This window comes from Lates calcarifer, linkage group LG18 (genome assembly GCF_001640805.2).
Source record: "Lates calcarifer isolate ASB-BC8 linkage group LG18, TLL_Latcal_v3, whole genome shotgun sequence".
Lineage (NCBI taxonomy): Eukaryota > Metazoa > Chordata > Actinopteri > Centropomidae > Lates > Lates calcarifer.
Window position 1 is genome coordinate 4,623,381 of NC_066850.1, and position 19,424 is coordinate 4,642,804.

The following is a 19,424-nucleotide window of genomic DNA, read 5'->3' on the forward strand; positions in this document are numbered from 1 at the left end:
GATACAGCTGGTATTGGTCGTATTGTGTAATCTCAGTTTATATTGCTTGTGATCTCAGCTGCTTCTGAGAATTGTTGTGCCTACAGGCAGGTGATTAATCTCTGTAGGGCTTCCCACATATTTTGCACACAGTACAAAGCACTGTCTGAACATTAGTTGCTGTATTTGTGCTTTGCTCATTCATATAAATGCATTGCTGTCTCTCACAGGCTCCCCATGGAGCTGATCATTTGTCCACTACTATGGGATGTGCCTCTCCGCTGGATGAGACTCTGGACAGGGAAGTTTTGCTGATGCTGCAGGGACCCAGTCCTGAACACATGGCTCTGGAGTTCAAGATCCTACTAAACAAACTGGTAACTAAGTATGATTAAGCATGTGTGCAGCCATGAGTTGACCTCAGACTGTGGATTGGTGACTAGTGGATAATTAATTCTGTGAAATAGCCATAGCATTTGTTTAAAATCATTCAACATTTTAAAAGTTAAGCTTGTTGATTTGCACAGTAGTTAAATGTGCTAGGTTGCTTTGTCTGCAACAAGCTGAATAAGACAAAATAACAGTTGGCTTGAACCACAGTGTGGTTACTGTTGAGAAATGACTGATCTTTGTCTCACAGTAGAGACTTGACTTACTGTAAGTAACTTGGTAGGTTTTCTGGTTGCATCTGAATGATCTTCCCCTCATTAATGAAACACGCATAAAAATAATGTATCATGTTGAAGTTAAAATTTCAGTCAAGTTTAAATTACATGACCAGATCATTTGAGCAGATTTAGAGCAGCATCACATGAATGGAGTAGATGTAAATGTCTTCTGAATCAGTTGTACCCTGTGCTTTGTGCTTTTTTATTTCTGATTTTCTTTAGACTATTTTTCCTTAACAGTATGCTTCCTCTTTATGTCTTTCAGAAAAGGGATTTCAGGGAAGAAACCAGCTCTGTCTTATCTACAGTTAGAGGCTTTTTTGATGACCACACACAGCCAGGGGGCAACGCAGACACCAGTCTTCAGGTCAAATACACTCAGACACTTTCTCACACACACACACACACACACACACACACACACACACACACACACACACACACACACATTAAAATTTTATGTTAAGTTCAGTCCACCTACGATATTAATTGTAAGAAAGCTTACAGAAGGCTGGAAAGGGCAGGTTCTTCACTTTTCTTATATGAATCACAAAATTATATAATGTGATCACTCTTTTCCTCTCCCTCCACCTGTTGCTCTCTTTTTCTCTATCTGTCACTGCCTATCTGCTCTTTCTCTCCTTCCCACCCACTATCTCTCCTCTCTGGAGATCTCTCACTTATATAACTCTCCAACAGGCCCCATCCAAGCAGTGCTGTTTAGTCAGTGTGTTGTACCATGAACACAACCCACTCCCCTCCTCCCTCACTCCGACTTTCTGTATCTCTCCGTCTCTCTCGCTCTTTTCTCTCTCTGCCCCCCCTCCTCTTGCATTGTTGCCACTCTGCATTCATTAGCCACGTACTGCCATACAGCAGTAAACATACCAAATGAGAAATCATTAGTGAAGCAGAGCTGCACCAGTACAAGTCTGTCTACTGTTTGTTCTTCAGTGTGCTGGCTGATTTTGTAGGAAATATTTTTACCAGTTAGGTGTCAGAACTTTTTGGAGGCGTTAAAGACACTCAGTGATTTAGGCCGTGCAGCAGCCTGCGGCCCTTCGCCCAAGTGAGAGGCTGACCCGTCGGCCTTATCTTCCCGCAGACGGTGCAGGCCGAGCTGGATGCAAGGAGGGCAGACTGGGCCCTTAGCTTGGACCAGCTGGCCCAGTACACAGACTCCCTGGAGAAAGAGCTGATCAAAATGGCTAGTAACATGAGGAGATCCCGCACTGAGATCCTCCACCTCTCAGTCAGGTGAGAAGATTTTTGTTGTCTGCGCTGCCTGTGTGTCTGTAGCTGCGAGTGTGTGAAAAGAAGTGGGCAGTCAGATGTGTGAGCCGCTGAAGTGAGTGATGTTGTTATGAGAGCAGAGCAAGATGAAAGTGAAATACCAGAGGAAGATGGACGAGAATAGAGCTGCACTGAATCTTGTGCTGGCTAATTAAAGACAACTTGACTTGAAGGTAAGAAAACATTTCGTTGAGGTGGAGTTGTTCTTAGCAGCTGTAATCTCATTGGTTGAATTAAACCCTAGTAGGCAGTGCTAAAAGAATTTTCTGGCTAAGTAAGGTAATACTGACACAACTGTGTAGGAGAGCCAGGCGCTGTTTAAATCTAGCACTGTAATTGCCAACTGAAAAAAATGCAGTCTAGGCATAATGAGCTATCAAAGTTAGCTGGTTAGCCTAACTGTCTGAGCTGGTTAGGATGTAGAGCTTCCAGGATCTGAATGAATTTACAAAACTTATTGGGCAGAGCAAGAGGATTTTATGCAACCAGTGACGTTATTTCTGCCACAGGAGGAGCTCTGCCTCTGAGAGGTTCATATTTATAAAATCAATCTGCATAAAGAACACAGCACACAGTAGTTAATGTCAGACCTCTGCAAGTGTGTGTGAGGTGGGTATCCCTGCTCACCAGCACTCCGTCTCAGTTGGCTAGTCAGTTGTGCTGAGTGGGGGAAAGACATGTCAATCATCCTGACCTCGGTGACCTCAAAGGGTCCACCTCACTAGGTTTGGGTCTGGGCCATTTCTGTACTTTGTCTGACTGCGTGTGGATGGGTTTTCCTTGAGCTGTGTGTGTGTGTCTGTTTGTACGTGTGTTCATGGAGACGGCCATCCCCTTCAGATATATAACAGAGCCGGTGTGGTACAGTATCAGACCAGGGAAGGAGAACTGGTCAGGCTGTCCAGCTGGGATTTACTGGTGCTCAGTTGCCAGGGTGAACTCTGGAACTTCAATATTGTTTGGGAGGAAAAAAAAAACAGAAGAGGGCTCAGTGTAGGTATAGCTCTACCTCCTGCTCTGGAGTGTCTGGGATAACACAGACTATAGGACAGTGCTAGGATTAGGACTTTGTAGGACACGTTTCAGACTCTGAGGTTAGAGGATCGGCCAGGGACTGGATCTAAGGAACTGTGAAGTGAGGGAACCGTTACTGGGCCAGTCGGAGAACTGGCGCTGGTCACCCTGGGCAACGGAATGGGACACTGCATGGGCCTGCGGATTGGGTACAGTATGTCTGCTGTACTGTCTTGCAGGATATCTATGCATGTGTTTTATCCACTTAGAATATTCTTTGGTCATTTTGCATATTTCTCCCACATTTTTCTTGATAAAAACAAAACAATATTTTGTGTCCCTGTAACGCAGGGTGCAGGAGCAGGAGAACCAGAAGCGGCAGCTGTGTGAGGAGCTGGAGCAGTTAAAGACACCCCAGGACAGCAGAGAGGCCTCATGCCAAACACCTGCACCAGAGGAGGAGGTTAGAGAGGAAGGAAGGAAGGGTGGCTTAAATCTATAAACTTGTCATAAACAGCAGCAAGTAGTCAGTTCCACCATCCTCATAAGTAATTTGTAGTCAGTATATGTTGTGTGTGGGATACTGAATGATATTTACACCTTCTGGGAGGTGACTCACACCATTAAAAGTCAAATCAGGTTTGGAATACATTCACATGTATGTGTTTTTGTATGTATTAACATTCAGTTACCACAATAGAAAGATATTGGATGGTTTGCTGTGTTCAGACAGATGGAGAATCTGGTAGAAGAGAGCTGAGTGTGAGTTGGCGGCTGGCACTCAGCACACACACACACACACACACACACACACACACACACACACACACACACACACACAGACACACAGAATCAAATGCGACCACACACCTACGCGCTGCTCCTCGCACAGAATGCACTGACACACTCTCGCATATTTCCATTACAGCACAATTGTTTTTACTGCAAAACATAATGAGCTTTGTGCTGAAGTGGATAGATTTCCACACAGTAACCATGTTGTCCTTAACAAATAATGAAGTTCTCACCTTGAGATTATTTATTCAGCAGAGCCCTGGATTAGGGAAAAACCAGTGTTGTACTGAAATTAACGTGGCTCTATTGATGAACAAAATGATGGTTTTCTCTCAAAGAAGCTTTCAGTGTTTCAGGAAGATTATTTTTAAGAACGGTAAACTATAAATTCCTTTTTGTTTTGTATATTTTTGTGACAGCTCTGATGGTCTTGGTCTACTATCTAATTTTACAACCTTAACAATGGATTTGCTCTACCAGGATTTGGCAGTTTTTCACATTTCACCTGTGCATTTATTTTGTCAGACCTTTTATTTCTATGTTCATTTTTTTCAGCCTGGAGATGGAGACTTGGACTGGGATGAGGAGTTTGCCCTCCAAGACTTCCTGAAGAACGAGCTAGCAGAGAGGAATTGCCAGGTGCAGGACGTGCGAACGGGCAGCCGGCCTGAGGATACAGGGAATAAATTAACAGACAGAGGTGAAGAGGAGGACGGGGAGGAGAGGTGGATGGTGGTGGATACGGCGGGAGAGGGAGAGGTCAGGGACACATCGACTCCTCTGTCTGCCCTCCCTGGGGAAGCCCATCCTGGGAAGGGTGCAGTTCAAGAGGGTCAAGGTGAGTGTGGGCGCTGAGATGGCTGTAATGACCACCAGGTGACAAAATGATAAAAATTAATTTCTAAACCAATTTACTGGCATGTGTCAGTGTAGCTAAAACACTGAATTGGCTTTCATCAGATTAAATGTTCTGAATTAACTCAGGAAAAGTTGGGAACTTTGAGCCTTTAATATCCAGTATTCAGCGGTATTAGCCCAGAGCTAACTGGAACCTCTTAAAGTGAAGACAAATAGGGCTAAATATAGTTTAATGTTTTTCTAGCCCTGTTGTGACCCCTGTGTTCATCATGTTCTGAGCTCTGGATCAAACTCAGTCGGATTAAAAGTAAAAATAAGTCTTGAGCGAGCCTCATGCAACAAGAATGTGAGCTAATACATCCTGGGTCTTCTTACCAGGAGAATATTCACACAATAGCTTGAATGTTAAAGGTGTATTCTCTGTATTAGCTGCATGTCACTGAGCCATGTGTTGCAGCAGTTGGAACTATTTTTTTCCATTCTAGATTAGTATGCATTAGTTATTGCTTAATTGAACATAATCTCCTCTGCTAATGCACAGCTAATGTTATATCAGACTGTCAGCGACAGTGTTTCAGTTACAGGAGCCTTTCTTTCTCCCTTTAGTTCCTATTGCAAAGCCAAGCCAGAGTAAGACCAACTAGTCAAACATGTCATGACTTCACACACACAGGTGCATCAGGCTGCAGGTTTCACAGTGTCTTACAAAGTCCTTCACAGGATAAACCCTGTTGGTGAACAACGGCTTACTGACGCCATTATTGTCTTTGAGTGTTGATTTGTGTGTGTGTGTGTGAGAGAGAGTGAGGGAGTGTGAGAGTGGATTATCCCCTTGTAATCCATAGGAGTCACAGGGCACTCAGCCACCCTTGAAGCACCAGTACAGTACACACACACACTCTGAGGCCCTTGGAAGTAGACCCCTGCCTTCTATGGTTGCTGTGGCCCCGGGCTTCTAAAGGTTGTGTGTGTGAGAGTGAGTGTGCGTGTCCACACAATATGTGAAAACCTCTCTTCCTCAAGGTCCTTCTATGGCCAGGTGTAAGACCCGGTCTGAGTCCGTGAAGTGAGCTCAGTAATCCCCCATTCCTCTGCCTGCATGAGTGGCTGGCAGGCAGAGAGACAGAAAACCACAGTGCAAACGTGGTCATTAATGCCACCTTAGCCATGCATGGTATTTTAACCTCTCTGCCCCTCCCTCGACACAATGCCTTGCATAATAGACAGTCTGACCTTTTATGGTAAAAGGTGGGGTTTCTTTTTTTGGCATCTTTTAACCCCTGTAGATGAACTTGAGAAGGGTTTCAGTTTTTAATAAACAACTTCTTTGTTTTGTCCTTTTTCCGGGGGTCATCTTTCCTACATTCATTTTTTTTTCTGATTTATATTTTATTGTTCTCTTGTTCTTCCTCTTTGTTTGTCACACAGACTCGGCAGCCTGTGCTGGATCAGAGCCAGAGGGTTACTGTCAACCTGAGCAGGTAAACTGAATTGTGATGTGATCCCTTCATTATGAGATGTATGTATAATGTAACTTTATACCAGGAAAGAGATGACAAGGTCTTTCCTTGAAACAAATTTTTAATAATATGACTAAACTTCCACCTCATCTTTCAATCTCTGGAAAACAACATGCCCCGATTGATTTGTAATGGCTCAGAGGAGGATTTCATCTTTGTGGAAACCCATGTGCTTGTAGCCTGGTGCAGGGATTTCCATGTTTATTTTTTTTTTAAGCTTTTAAAGTGTAACACAGCTTCTCATCCAATCGTGTGACTTGCTGGTTTGCATGTCCTCCTTTAGAATCAAGATTCCTTTCCTTTTACCATACATTTTGGTATCCCCTTATTATTAAATTATCAACAGTCTCAAAATATGTTTCTGTCGTCCACTGAAAAACACCTTTTTTTTTTTTTAAGCTTTTACTGCAGCTAAAGGTAAAAAACTTAACTGACATGATAACTATGAGGATTTCAGAGGACCACAGGACTGTGGAGGTTACAGTTTTAGAACAAGTGACTGACAGTTTGCTGTATTGAACTCTCACACTAGCCTGCAAAGTGTGGGTTGTGAAAGTAAATTCCTCTGCCAACTGTCTTCCCCTGTGAACAACTACTGCTGATGTTCTCTTGTGTTAGACACTGAATCATCAGCTGCTCAGAGGTCAGCAGTAGAGGACTGTAGATGTACTAGGCAGCTGCCATAGATGATAGGTGTGTAACTGTGCATCAGCAGGAAGCAGGACAGTACTAGAACAGACCTGATGCTCAGCTTACCTTCCTTGATTCAGTTTAAGTTTTTAAAAGTTTTGCTATTTTTGGACTATAACCATGCACTTCCTGTTAACTGTGGTAAGGAAGTAGGAAGTTTGATTACAGTTACATTGGGGCTTAAAATAACAATGTTTATTTATATATATATATTTTAACCCTCAATCCATCCATTTATTAACCTTGAGAGTTAAAAAATTAGCATCAAACTTGATAATCACATCACAGTGCATGTGTTACATTTTTGTCACACTTACCACAGTTTGTTCACACTTGTATGGTAAAGCAGTTACAAGCAGTGACTCCTTTTTGCAAACTCTTCCTGTTAGTGCAGTCAAGGATGTTCTTGCATATAAAATTTCAGAGTGCTCAGTTTCAAATATCAGATAGGAGAGTGTCTTTGAACGCATCATCAACAAGGAGGGCTTTAAAAACAGTTTGAGCAGCTGCGATGGACGACTGTCTCGAGTCTTAAGACTCGGTAAGTTGATTTTCTTCACTTCACACTCAAATGAATGGGAAGCAATGACTGCCTGGAAGGTAGGAATACTTCAGAATACTGCAGTAATGTACAGTAACTGTGATTTGTTTCTTTTTTTTCTTATTATAATTAGAATGCACAATGTAATGTATGACATAACACACATAATACTGTCATTACCTTTCTCTCACTCTCCTCCCTTAGCTTCTGCACTCTCTTGCTCTCTTTCTCTTCCTACCATTTGCCTACCAAATAGCTCTTCACATATCATTATTCACAGCCTCTCCTCACAGGCAGCAGCCAGACTGCATGCTTGTGCTGAAGCTGTGTGCTTCCTTATATAGAATGGCAGTGACGAAACTTTAAGATCGCACTGAGGAAAAAAGAAAAAGATGTGTTGTTGGTAAAAGAAAGGATTATGCACCTGCATTTGAGGAAAAATATGTTTCAAATTAATTCTGAACCATATAACAATACACTGTACACACTAATCTACATGTTACATAGCTGTAGCTTTTCTTTTTTCTCATTTTCTGATCTTGGATGTTGTTCATTCTCCTCACTTGCAGCCCTCAGTGTTTAATTTCATGCCTGTGAGGTTTATAAACCTAATTTAAATACCTAATTTTCCTGCAGTCAGTATGAAAGTAACGCTACTTTTAAATTCCTGTGAAGTTGACAGTAAATGATGGGGCACGTGCTCAGTGCTGTCTATCAGCTGTTGGATTTGGTTGCCTTCTTATGCATGCCATGTCATCTGACAGAGATTTGTTTCTGTTGACTGACTGTGGGCCTGCTGTTTAGTACATGCTTAATGTGTGTTGCTTATTTGACCTTTTCACCCCTTTCTTTTTTTTGAATATTTATCATTTTGTTTCTGTGTGTTTTCAGGAAGAGGCAGCAGTGCTATTGAGCGCCCACTCACAAGCTGTCAGCATTAGACACCCAGAGGCGGATGCTCTCCCTGATCCGTCCCACTCAGAGAACAGTAAGACCTCCGCCTCCCCCCCCTCTCTATAATTCACTCTCTATTTGGATCACACCATCTTTCTGATTCTCTTTCTTCTCCCCCTACTGTCAGCTAGTCTGCAGCTCTAGTGTTTGCATTTACATCTAAAAAAGTGAGTCATGTCATGACTCACTTGGTATGCTGTTTGTTTAGACGACAGAAGACTTTACTAAATCTTGCAAGATAAAGGTCAAACTCTACCAAGTACCACAGAATGAACACTTTTGTGGTTTTTTTTGTTGGTTTTCTTTGCAATCCAGGACTGCATTGTAAGGCAAAGATGCAGTACTTCTTGTAGTATCATATACCATCATATGAAGACAAACGCATTTTATTTATATCCTTTGTGTTTGCTATTAATTTTAGTCTGGATATAAACCACATGATGTAATGTTCAAGAAATGTTCCCTGATGTTTTCCATGACATTAAATATTGAAGCTAATGTATTCCATTTTCATTGCAAATGCAACCTGGGGAATGTAGGAAATCATGAAAGTGAATAGCACCAGTTAAAAACATAGTAACCTGTTATCCTGCAGTCCACCAACCATCACGCTGTCATGATACTCAAAACTGAAAAAGTTTCTTGTCTCCTCAGATGCAGAGGTCTCTGAGACTGCGGGGTCTCCCTCAGATGGTCCAGCCCAACATTTGAGCAGCTCACCTGAACAGGACCAAACACCTGGTAACACCAGTCCCATGGCAGCTGAGATGGTCTCTCCTGACAGCACATCACCTGGACCAGACAAGAACATTACACAGAGTGAGAGGTAAGTGGGAAAAAAAGTGTTTGATAGACTGGGTGTATAGTCAGAGTGTATTTATCCTTATGGAAATACAAATATGGAATATCAAATACTACTAAGTGTATTTACATGTATTTAAAAAAAACTCTTCCGTGGCTCTCTGCCAGTGTCTTTTTAGCACCACCACTAGGGGGGACTTACATCAGGAATTTTCCATTTTTTGCAGAGAGGCTTTAATTTTATGTGTTAATTGCAGTATAGATATTAATTTGTGGTTTTAGCATATGGCAGAACATTTCAATAAAAATGTTGGCGATTGAGCTGTGAAACAAAAATGTCACTTCTTTATTTCTGCTGCATAGAGGGTAGTGGCTTTTTCATGGGTGACACAGCAGGTTATACAGTAGGTCTTTCTCAATAAACTCACTGATGAGCTCTTGTTTCCCACGACACACCGGATGTAATTATATCTGACTGACAAAACAGGATTTTCCTAAACAAAAAATGCAGTAACAAATTGCAGGAATGAGAAGTGGATGTTTATCTGCCACTGACAGTGCATCAGGTGGTGATGTGGCTCTTTTTTTTTAATATTGAAAATTAGCACCACATCTAAAAAGTACTGAGATGGTTGATTTTAAATGAACAAAGTAAGTCTTTTCCCTGCAGGAGATCTAAACAGGAGCTTTTTCCTCAGACACACCTGCTCAGTTGGTGTTTAGCAAATTGGCAAATCCCAAATAAGGAGAAAAAAGGAGCTGCCATAGTCAGGACATGACTGTTGTCGCCACACAACCTTTCCCAGCATCCGGGCTAATTTTCATAGCAATATAAACTATCCTTGATTGGAAGTTGATAGGTCCTATCAATACTGACAGTAGTCACAGTTGAAGTCACTATTTTACCATGTTTTGTCATTTCCCTATGACTTGGTCTAAATTTGCTAGTCAAATGGGTGTGTTGCTCGCTGTGGGAGGAGTGTGCAGGCTAATTAGCGTCTCTGCAGCCATGCTTTGCATAGACAGTCCACCTACAAAGAGACAAAGGCTGTTCCTCATCTCTCTCTCTCCGTTTTATATTTTAACGGTTTTGTGTTATTAGATAGAAAGAAAGTGTGTGTAAGTATAAATCAAGAATGAGAAAAAGGATAGTGCTTAACAGTTGACCTTTGACCTTCCATCTGGGGTCAGCACCCAGCCAACCACTGAGGATCACAGAGAAGCAGAGGAGAAAGGAGGCGAGGCGGACTCGAGCGCAGAAGATATGAACCGTACTAAGGTAAGTACTGGAGGGGAAGTACTTAAATGCATCAGGGAAAACAGCTTCCTTTATTCTCTGTAGTTCGGGCTTCCTCTTTTTGACCCCCCTCTCTTTTTGTTTCTGTCTTCCTCTTCATGTATGTCTTATCAGAGAGAGAGTGGGTGTGTTTTAAGATTTGTTTGGCTGAGGGCTGAGACGCCTTCTCTCAGCCTTTCCCCCTCTGAGAGGGAGTCCTTGATGAGAGGAGAGGGCAGGAATGTAAAATTAAGGAAAAGACCAGAGAATCAGTTGGCCATTATTCTACCGACCGTCCAGTATAGGGAGTTACGGGATGAGCTATCAGCTTCACTGAACTCTGTTGCCAAAGGAGGCAAGTACACTATAATATACTACATCTTCAGTAGTGTTAAAGTGCTTTCGATATCACTGAGTTTACTTCAGGATGAAATGCCTCAGATTTCCTAACAATTCAACATACTGCGTCATGACAGACGATGAGAAAAGAAGATATCTGCCCAGAGCAGATCTTTAATTAACAGCAGTTTGAAATGGGAGAATATTATAAAGCTGTAATTAAATATTTTTGACTTTGATGAAGCTTCTTGTTAGTTAACTGAGTAGAGTTTTTGTTGATTAAATGAAATCTGAAAAATACCCATCAGTTTTCAGTTTTGTCATTTTAGTTAGTGACTCAGAAAATCCATCAGTATGAATTTCAGCAATGATTTTAGTGCTTTCACTTAAAACAATTTTCAGTGAGTTACACCGATTCCTGTTCTATACAATAATGAAACAATGTTTGATGGTAATTATGCCCAGCCTCAGACTAGCTGTGTTTTCATGTTAGAACAGATAGAGGCTTTTGTTGGCTTGATTGTGTTGTGATGCTGTTTCACCACAGTCAGCTTTGTGTCCCGCTGAGAGTTCGATCGGCTTGTTTCATTTAGTCTCCTACCTGCAGGAGTCACCCCCCTATGGAGAGATAGTCTGAATGGAGCCAAAACAGTCAGGCTTTGATGCTGAACGTGTGTTCAATATGTCAACAAAATGCACTTTTTGATTCTGAAGCAACTCCTGGTTTTAACCTGCTGGTAAAGACAAAGAGTTGAGAGTTGTGAAAAAAAAAACCCAAAAACATTTGGATGTATTAAAATAGCTTGACTTGTGAGACATGAGATGGTATTAACTCACGCTTGTCCCAGTTAGAGAAGTGGAGTAAAACCAGTCTGAAACAGAAGTTTTGTTACTGTTATTTTTCCACTCGTGATGAAATGTGATAAGCAACATCTAATTTTCAGCATTGTCTGTTCAGCTTCAGTCAAACATTTAGTATGTGTGACACACCAATGATAGAACGACAGGATAATTTTTTAACTCTGGGAATATTCAGTAGTAGTCAATCATGTTTTGAACACAAATCTGATCCCATATAACAGAGGAAACTGTGCCACAGCCAGTTTTATTCAGCTTCACCTTTTGCTTTGAATCTAAAATGACAAGTCTTAGGTTTTGTATTCAGTCAAATGATTTTTGAGCAGCGTCAAAACGGATATTATGCACACTCCTTACACAATATCCTGTTGCAGTGCTCTGAGCACTCACCTTGCTCCATTGTGTGTGTTTGTGTGTGCACACAGTCCGCCTCCACTACTTTAGCAGTGTGCCAGTGTTAGCGTGTTCTTTGAGCACCCTTCTCTGCACCACACACACACACACACACACGCACACGCTTACACACACTCATAAAGCTGCAGGGCTCTTCATACTCTCCACATTATATAAAGAATCAGCCCAATCTTTCTCTACCACACTCTGTACAGCTTTAGATAGCATTTCACTGCCATGGGACAGGTACGCTACATGTATATGAACGTATGTGTGCCCGAGCTTTTTTAATCATTGACCATTTCTTGTAATGTGGGACAGAGAATGTGCTGCAGGACCACCTGTCTTTTTCTCACCCCCTCCCTCCTTCTCTTCCTTTACTGTTGTCCATCTCAGAGCCTGAGCCAGGACCAGTTGGCAGACAGATCAGCAGCAGAGGACAGGTGAGTGATCGTCATTTGTTACCTCAGGAAACCTTTTGATCTCACAGTTTTAACTCCAATAACTTTTATACTTTTAATAATTTTTTTTTTTTTTTGCAAATGCTGCAGTGTTGTGTAAAGGTGAACTGTATGTGTTTTCCAGCACGAGCCTGCTTCCTGTGTTGGTGGAGGAGGAGGAGAGTGTGCAGGACAGTAGAGCTGAGGGTCCACCGGCAGCGGCCAGCATGGCAGGTAGAGAGTTAAACAACACGTCTCTGTGTGTGAAGGAGATAAAAAGAGAATCTGTTTGTTTGTTTATGCATCTACTGTGTAACTTTGACCACCCACGCACCAACCCTTGCAGGGACAGACCGGCTCAACAGCAGCGGAGCAACCACACTATCTAGCAACAGCTCTCCTCAGTCAGGATCATCCTTCAGACACGCCAGCCAATCAGGAAGCGGCATGGGCAGCATGACCTCTGACCCCAGCCAATCTGAGAATAATGCAGCCAAAAAGGACTCTGGCAAAAATAAGAGGGAACTGGTAAGACCTGCTCTACTCCCACTTCATTCTCCACTGACTATTAGATGGGTTATCCCACATATTAAAGGATTTAAAATTATTCACTTAATGACTGTTGAGCTTTTATGTAGAATAGATTCTGATGCTTAATCAGTTTTAATATGTAGTTGATGCTAGGCTTTCTGAAATAAATGTAGTTGTAATTGCAGGTCTGGTAGTCTGATCGATGTTGTTGTTCAATATCAATTCAGTTTTCTTTAGTTATTTAAGGCAGGACCAGGATATTTTGTAATGATGAGCTATAGTGATGATCGTGATGGAGTTCACAACAGAGTTTGTAGCAGCTATTGTGTAAAAGTTTTAGAAATTCACCAGACTTGTTTTGATTATTATTGAGAGAAAATAGAAAATACATAAAGAAACAAACAAAAAAATCAAAATGCATTTTACTTTTATTTTGCTCTTTGTTTTTTGGTCTAGTTCATTTGTTTGTTTTTTGGTTTTTAACTCGTAACTTTTTAAAGTTAATTTAGTTACTTAGTTTAAGTTGAAGCAGGTTTAGAGTAGATTTGATGAAACACCAGGATCATGGTGAAGAGCTGGTGTCAGATGAAATGTCTTTGTCAGTAATGAGACAACATGACATTGCGACCTTAAGAGAAATGTTGTCTTTCCAGCTCTGTGAGTGTGTCAGTGTGTGAGTGTATGCGAGAGAGCGAGAGAGAGAGAGAAAGAAAGAAAGAGAGACGGGGAGGGAAGAAGGGAGAGAGTGTATAGTTTCATTTTTAGCTCCACTCAGGATCAGATCATTCAGAATCAAGAGTCATCTGCACTGCCAGCTACTTTGAATCTTCACCATTCACCTTCATTATGTAAAGACGACTGGAGGAGAAGGGAGAGAAGGGAGGGGGGCAAGTAAAGGGAGCAGCATGGATGGTGAGATGAGTGGGAGAATGGAGGGATTGGAGTTAAAAGGAGAGGAGGAGGAGGAGGGTGAGGCAGTAATGTTTGTCCGGACCCTGCAGGAGCTGTCACGCACCATGGAGGCCATCGAGGAGCACAAGGTTCAGGAGGACCAAAATGAGACCAGCCTGACCAACGGGAAGGAGTGTATGTGTGATATATTCTACATATTATACTACATTACAACACAATATTCTTTACTGTCTTTCTTTTGATACAAAATTGAATTGTGGTTTTAGGTTAGTGCTTACATGAACTCTAAATGGTGATTGCACCATTTGCTCAGGTATTGAAGATGAGTATTATGATTCACCTGCTTGTCATTTCTCTCTGTAGCTGAGACATCAATTCTCTCTGACACCAGTGACACTTTTAAAGAGGACAGGAACAGGTGAGGCACTAAGTGACCAACCATGTGTGCTGTTTCACTTGTATTGTGAAAGTCATAACTGTTGTCTCTGTGTCTGCAGCCTGTCACCCAGTGACAAGGAGATTGAGGTGAGTATACTGTTAGATCTTGGAACGTTGTCCAGCAATTAGCTCCAATACAAACTTTTTTTTAAAGTGTCTTTTTCAATGTTTTCAGGCAGAGTTCCAGCGTCTAGCGCTGGGCTTCAAGTGCGACATGTTCACCCTGGAGAAGAGGCTGCGGTTGGAGGAGAGGTCACGTGACCTGGCTGAGGAGAACGTCCGCAGGGAGGTGTCCAGCTGCCAGGGCTTACTGCAGGTCAGTGTGTGTGTCTGTGGATGGAGCGCCTAAGCTTTGCTCCATCACCTGTAGACAGAGTTGTATTTACATTCTCAGTCTTAGTGGTGACTCGAAACTTTTTGATGATTACACACTGAGTATTTGTAGTGCTTATGTGCAGCTCTCTTTGGTCTTTTCTGTTGTGAGTGGTGTGGCCTCATGTGGTGAGACTCACGTCTGAATAAGTTTCTGTACCTGTCACATTAGACTGCTGTTGATAACAATCAAAAGTGCCAAAGATAAGTGGTTGTGATGGAGGAGTTGCCTAACATGAATAAGAATAAATAAATTAAACCAAACATGCAAATGAATAGGTTTGAGTTAATCAATATGAGTTGAAATCTTCTACAAAATAATTTCCATGTTTCTGTGTCAGGTGCAGTCACTTATTTTCTCTCTTTGTCTTTCCTAACTTTTCCTGCCAGGCTCTTATTCCTCTGTGTGAGGACGACAACCAGTCCATGGAGATCATACAGAGGCTCCAGAAGAACCTAGATATCCTCATCCAGTCCATGACCAGGGTGTCCAGTCGTTCTGAGATGCTAGGAGCTATTCACCAGGTGGGCATAAGAACTGAACTACACTTTTATCCCTGGCTGTTTATGCCTTGTGATTAATATGTCTTTGATTATGATAACTCAACTGAGTCTTGTGTGTGTGACTGTCAGGAGAGTCGCATTGGTAAGGCTGTGGAGGTGATGATCCAGCACGTGGAGAACCTGAGGAGGATGTACACCAAGGAGCATGCTGAGCTGCTAGAGCTGCGAGAGACGCTCATGCAGAACGAGAGGTCGTTTGGATCTCAAACTGAAAGAGGTTGGCAGTGCTGTACACAGACACATACTGTCTGTCCAACCGCAACATACAGTAGAGTGTGTTTATAGCTGTTAGTCAATTTGTGCTCACATTCAGTATCTAGTTTTAGTGTAATAAATTATTGGGTGTTACTAGACTAATAAACCCGTATCACTCAACTCTACTGCATGTCTCTGTAGCTTGCAAACATGATTTATGTGTAGATGTGTTTGTATGCACAAACCACAAACATACAAATTGACCAGTGTGTTCCTCTTTCCAGATGACTTCCGTGGCAAGAAACAGTCATCATCACAGTACTACAAGGTGCACTGTATATAATCTCATGCTCGATTACTCACAATTTATGTTGGCTTCATGCATTGATTATGTTCATGTGTGTTGACTGTGTTTTTTAAATTTTATTTTTGTTTTTTTACCCATGGATCCCCTTGTAGTCATCAGCTCGGCGGGTCAGCATAGCAGCGATCCCTCGCATTAGTGGAGGCAACATGCACTTTGACATGGTGAGGACAACACTGTCATCACTGGACAGGTTGAAGTGCTGTTAGATCTGTACTGGAGAGTAATGCATCCAAACAAATAGAGATGTTAGTCTCTAGTTAGATAAGTTTTACAAAGGTGCATTTTTGTGTATGATCATGATTCCAACGATTTCATTTCCCAACACAGACTAAAACACAAGATGGCTCAGAGGCTGAAACGGAGAGACTGACCAGGCGATCCCCATGGTAGGTGTTTGTATGTTTATTAAATTTTCTGTTCTGTCAGAATAATATGTCAAGTTGTTTACTAAGATTTAGTCTGTATGTGACAGGGAGTGTGGTTACAATAAAAGCAAGAGGACTGTTTACATTACTTCTTTAAAACACACCAGTGTTGTGTCTGGTGTGTGGGAAGGTACAGGCTGTGGTTGTTGTATTCAAGCCCCAGAGGCTTTCCTGTGCCGTGCCATGAGGGTTGTTGTTGTTGCATCTATGTGATAACGGTGGTTTTCAGGAATGTGGCAGGGAAGAGCACGGCGCGCCCTCCACTAAAGCGCTTTGTTAGCTCTGCGGCCTGGGTTGACACTGAAGAGCCCTCTCTCATGATGAAGGGGTAAGAAATGCAGAGGAGAGGGACACCACGCTGGCTGCATCACACAAACTCTTTCACTGTGCTTACAGATGCTTAAAGATGGCAGCTTTCTGGTGCGACATCATGACTGATGGTGGAGAAGACGGTTGACGGTTATAGTCCATTGGGTCCTGTCATGGCCAAGTTCACATTTCTCCAAGTAACATTGGAGAATAATTTTTGCTTGAAACTAAACTAACTTTCTACAAAAATTAAAAGAGGCCCTAATATTTCTTAATGTGCCAACAGCAGTATTGTCCTTTGACACCAGGAAAAAGCAGTGATGACATCAAACCACGTGGCAGCCATCTTTAATGCTTCTGGTCCATCCTCGAATGGTGAACTGTTTATCAGAAGCTTACGGTCTTTGTTACATTTACCAAATCTAGCACATTTTTCCTTTGTGTCTCTGTATAAAGTAAGAGACACTGTGGACTTTTTATTTAAATGGTGCCATACTCTATGCTTTCATATGTTTGGACAATGAAAGCAAAATTTCCCTGTTTGACAAGCTAAGCCAAAACTGACGCTTAATTATATGAATTAATGCTCTCCAAATATCTGAAAGGTCTGAACTTGCTTTGTGGGTCCATGATATAATATTGGAGCATGTAATTTGTATTGCTGGGGCATATGTCGTTATATATTTCAAACATGATTTTATCAGGGATCTCTGTGTTTACAGCAGGTGAATGTTTATCAGTGAATATGTCAGGGTATCTGCATCTGCCTGCTTGTGTTGGCTGCATATGCATGAAATGTTCATGTGTGCATGGCATGTGCACAATACAGAATGGGTGTGGTGATGTGGCTGTGCTTGTATTTGAATGTGCAAATGAACAGTGTGTTTGTGAATGCCTGACCCACGCATGCCCACAGGATGGCCTGCGACAACACCGACTGCCAGTCTGAGGACGAGCACAAGGAGGAGCCGGTGGCAGAGAGGAGGAGGTCCAGTCTCAGTGAGCTGGGCAACAAACTCACCTCCCTCATTCTGCCCCTCAAGACGTTAGTCCAACCAAATACCCACCACTAGCCAAACTGCAGCACCACTTTCTGCCAGCAAAGCCAAGAGGCTAGCTGCACTGTAAAAGAGTTCATCATTTAGCTGTGCTTAGGTTCCATTCGTTCTAAACTCAATGTTTTCTGATCATTTTAGACATTAGAGCAGGGACCACACACACATAAATGTGTACACAACATCTTGGAATTAGTGGCAGGTTAGATTTTCCTGTCAAACTCTGTAGGTAGTGCCTTTTGTTATTTTGTCACTGCTCATGCAAACTACTCGGTCCCTCCACTCCCTTGGTTTATTGTAACAGAATTCATGTTATGTGTGGTGGAGACTTGACATTCAGGGCTTCACAGAATTTCTGATACACCACCAAGTGTTTAAGATTTCACCAGCTACGTTCAGGCTGAGTAATTCTTCTGTAATTGTAATATTGAGCAGCAAATCGTACACTACACTTGAGTGTTTTCATCACGTCTTATTGTTGAAAAAGTTGGGTGAGCATATGGAACCGCCTAAATGATGAGACTCTTTCATTACATGGGTCTGTGCTGGACTAGTTTCCTCTTTGCTCCAGGGGTTCAGCGGCTTTTAATCACGTTTACAGATCAAGGGCCAAAAATGGACCTTTTCCTTCAGCTGTTGACTGACTTGAGATCAGTGTATGCCAACATACCAAACTGTATTGGAAGCTTTGTGATTTCATGCATGGATCTCAAGTTCTGACTCACACTGTGCAAAGCATCTAACTGATAACAATCCATCTTTACTGGGCTTTGTCTTCTGTCATTTACTAACATGTTCAGCCACTTTAACAATTCTATTTGCAAACCTCTACGCTTGGACTATTTTTTAAAATGATTTTTGTGGGGTAACTGATTATTTTGTGCAAGCAGATCATGTGTTGTTCTGAACTTTCCTTTCCTCTTTTCCTCCCTCCACATCGCTCAGGAGTCAGGATGAGCTGTTTGTTATGCTGTAAGTGTGTAGGGAGGAGAATCCAAAGTGGGAAGTGCTTGTAAATTCTGTCCCTGTCCAAAAAACAATAAACGCATGCTAAAGGCCTGTATTTATCATGTAGGAGTGCCAATCAAAGGCCACTTACAACCTTGCACTGACTCTCATAATGACGGTTAAGTGTTTTGAAGCACCACTCCTGCTGTTGTCATATTCCAGGCCAAAAATGTCTGCTGCCTTTGCCTAACCAGTCATTGCTCAAATCCACCTCCATGCCAAGCGCCATTAACTGTGTTGCTGACAGCTTTTTCGTAATGCTGATGAAGATGATGTGAATGGTTTTACATCTTTAACACTGTTTGGTTAAATGTGCTTCATTGAAGCTGACTTTAGATTGCACCTAGCTGCAGCTAATACACTCCCTGCCATTCATTGCATAAGTTACCACAAATGACCCACTGGTTTAACCAGAAAGTTTGTCAAGACACTGTTCTGTGATGACTTACTCCCATACCAGTGTGTCATTTTTGGTAACTTATTCACTCTCTTGCTTTATCTGATACCATTTTTCTTTTCTTCTCAGTGTCCATCCATGTCTCATTTTCTGTCCATCTTGTGGTAACATTCTCTTCCCTTGTTCTCCTTTAGTCCAAGCCCTTCCTCCAGCCCTACATCTACAGACCCAGGAATGGCCCAGTCTTTGTCCCACAGTCTGACCTCTTCCCGGGCAGCTGCAGCAGCAGCTGTAGCCAGAGGTGGCAGGGGGCTCTGGCTTTGGCTGGCCATGGTGGTGGTGCTGGCAGGTACTGTTGGTTGTCCAGTAGTAATCGTTTAAAGATACACATCTTTTCAGTTTTTTATACAGCTTGCATGTGTATTATGAGTT

The 19,424-nt window shown here is 42.2% G+C and overlaps 1 protein-coding gene across 5 annotated transcripts in view; it reads left to right on the forward strand.

The window, feature by feature from the left end:
* lrmp (lymphoid-restricted membrane protein) overlaps window positions 1–19,424 on the forward strand; it is a 29,206-nt gene that overhangs the window by 8,629 nt on the left and 1,153 nt on the right. Inside the window, exons 15-38 of one of the 5 annotated variants that reach the window (XM_018700458.1) lie at window positions 210–356; window positions 913–1,014; window positions 1,753–1,904; window positions 3,306–3,417; window positions 4,305–4,587; window positions 6,036–6,088; window positions 8,250–8,346; window positions 8,967–9,138; window positions 10,305–10,392; window positions 12,376–12,422; window positions 12,565–12,653; window positions 12,766–12,947; window positions 13,952–14,036; window positions 14,226–14,280; window positions 14,360–14,387; window positions 14,476–14,616; window positions 15,063–15,197; window positions 15,306–15,453; window positions 15,716–15,759; window positions 15,891–15,959; window positions 16,126–16,184; window positions 16,453–16,551; window positions 17,449–17,577; window positions 19,187–19,341. In XM_018700458.1, coding sequence (XP_018555974.1) covers window positions 210–356; window positions 913–1,014; window positions 1,753–1,904; window positions 3,306–3,417; window positions 4,305–4,587; window positions 6,036–6,088; window positions 8,250–8,346; window positions 8,967–9,138; window positions 10,305–10,392; window positions 12,376–12,422; window positions 12,565–12,653; window positions 12,766–12,947; window positions 13,952–14,036; window positions 14,226–14,280; window positions 14,360–14,387; window positions 14,476–14,616; window positions 15,063–15,197; window positions 15,306–15,453; window positions 15,716–15,759; window positions 15,891–15,959; window positions 16,126–16,184; window positions 16,453–16,551; window positions 17,449–17,577; window positions 19,187–19,341 — 2,671 coding nt within the window. Of the gene's footprint in view, window positions 1–209; window positions 357–912; window positions 1,015–1,752; window positions 1,905–3,305; window positions 3,418–4,304; window positions 4,588–6,035; window positions 6,089–8,249; window positions 8,347–8,966; window positions 9,139–10,304; window positions 10,393–12,375; window positions 12,423–12,564; window positions 12,654–12,765; window positions 12,948–13,951; window positions 14,037–14,225; window positions 14,281–14,359; window positions 14,388–14,475; window positions 14,617–15,062; window positions 15,198–15,305; window positions 15,454–15,715; window positions 15,760–15,890; window positions 15,960–16,125; window positions 16,185–16,452; window positions 16,552–17,448; window positions 17,578–18,532; window positions 18,560–19,186; window positions 19,342–19,424 lie in introns of all 5 variants that reach the window. The other 4 variants (XM_018700461.1, XM_051077589.1, XM_018700463.1 and 1 more) reach the window with 4 other exon arrangements.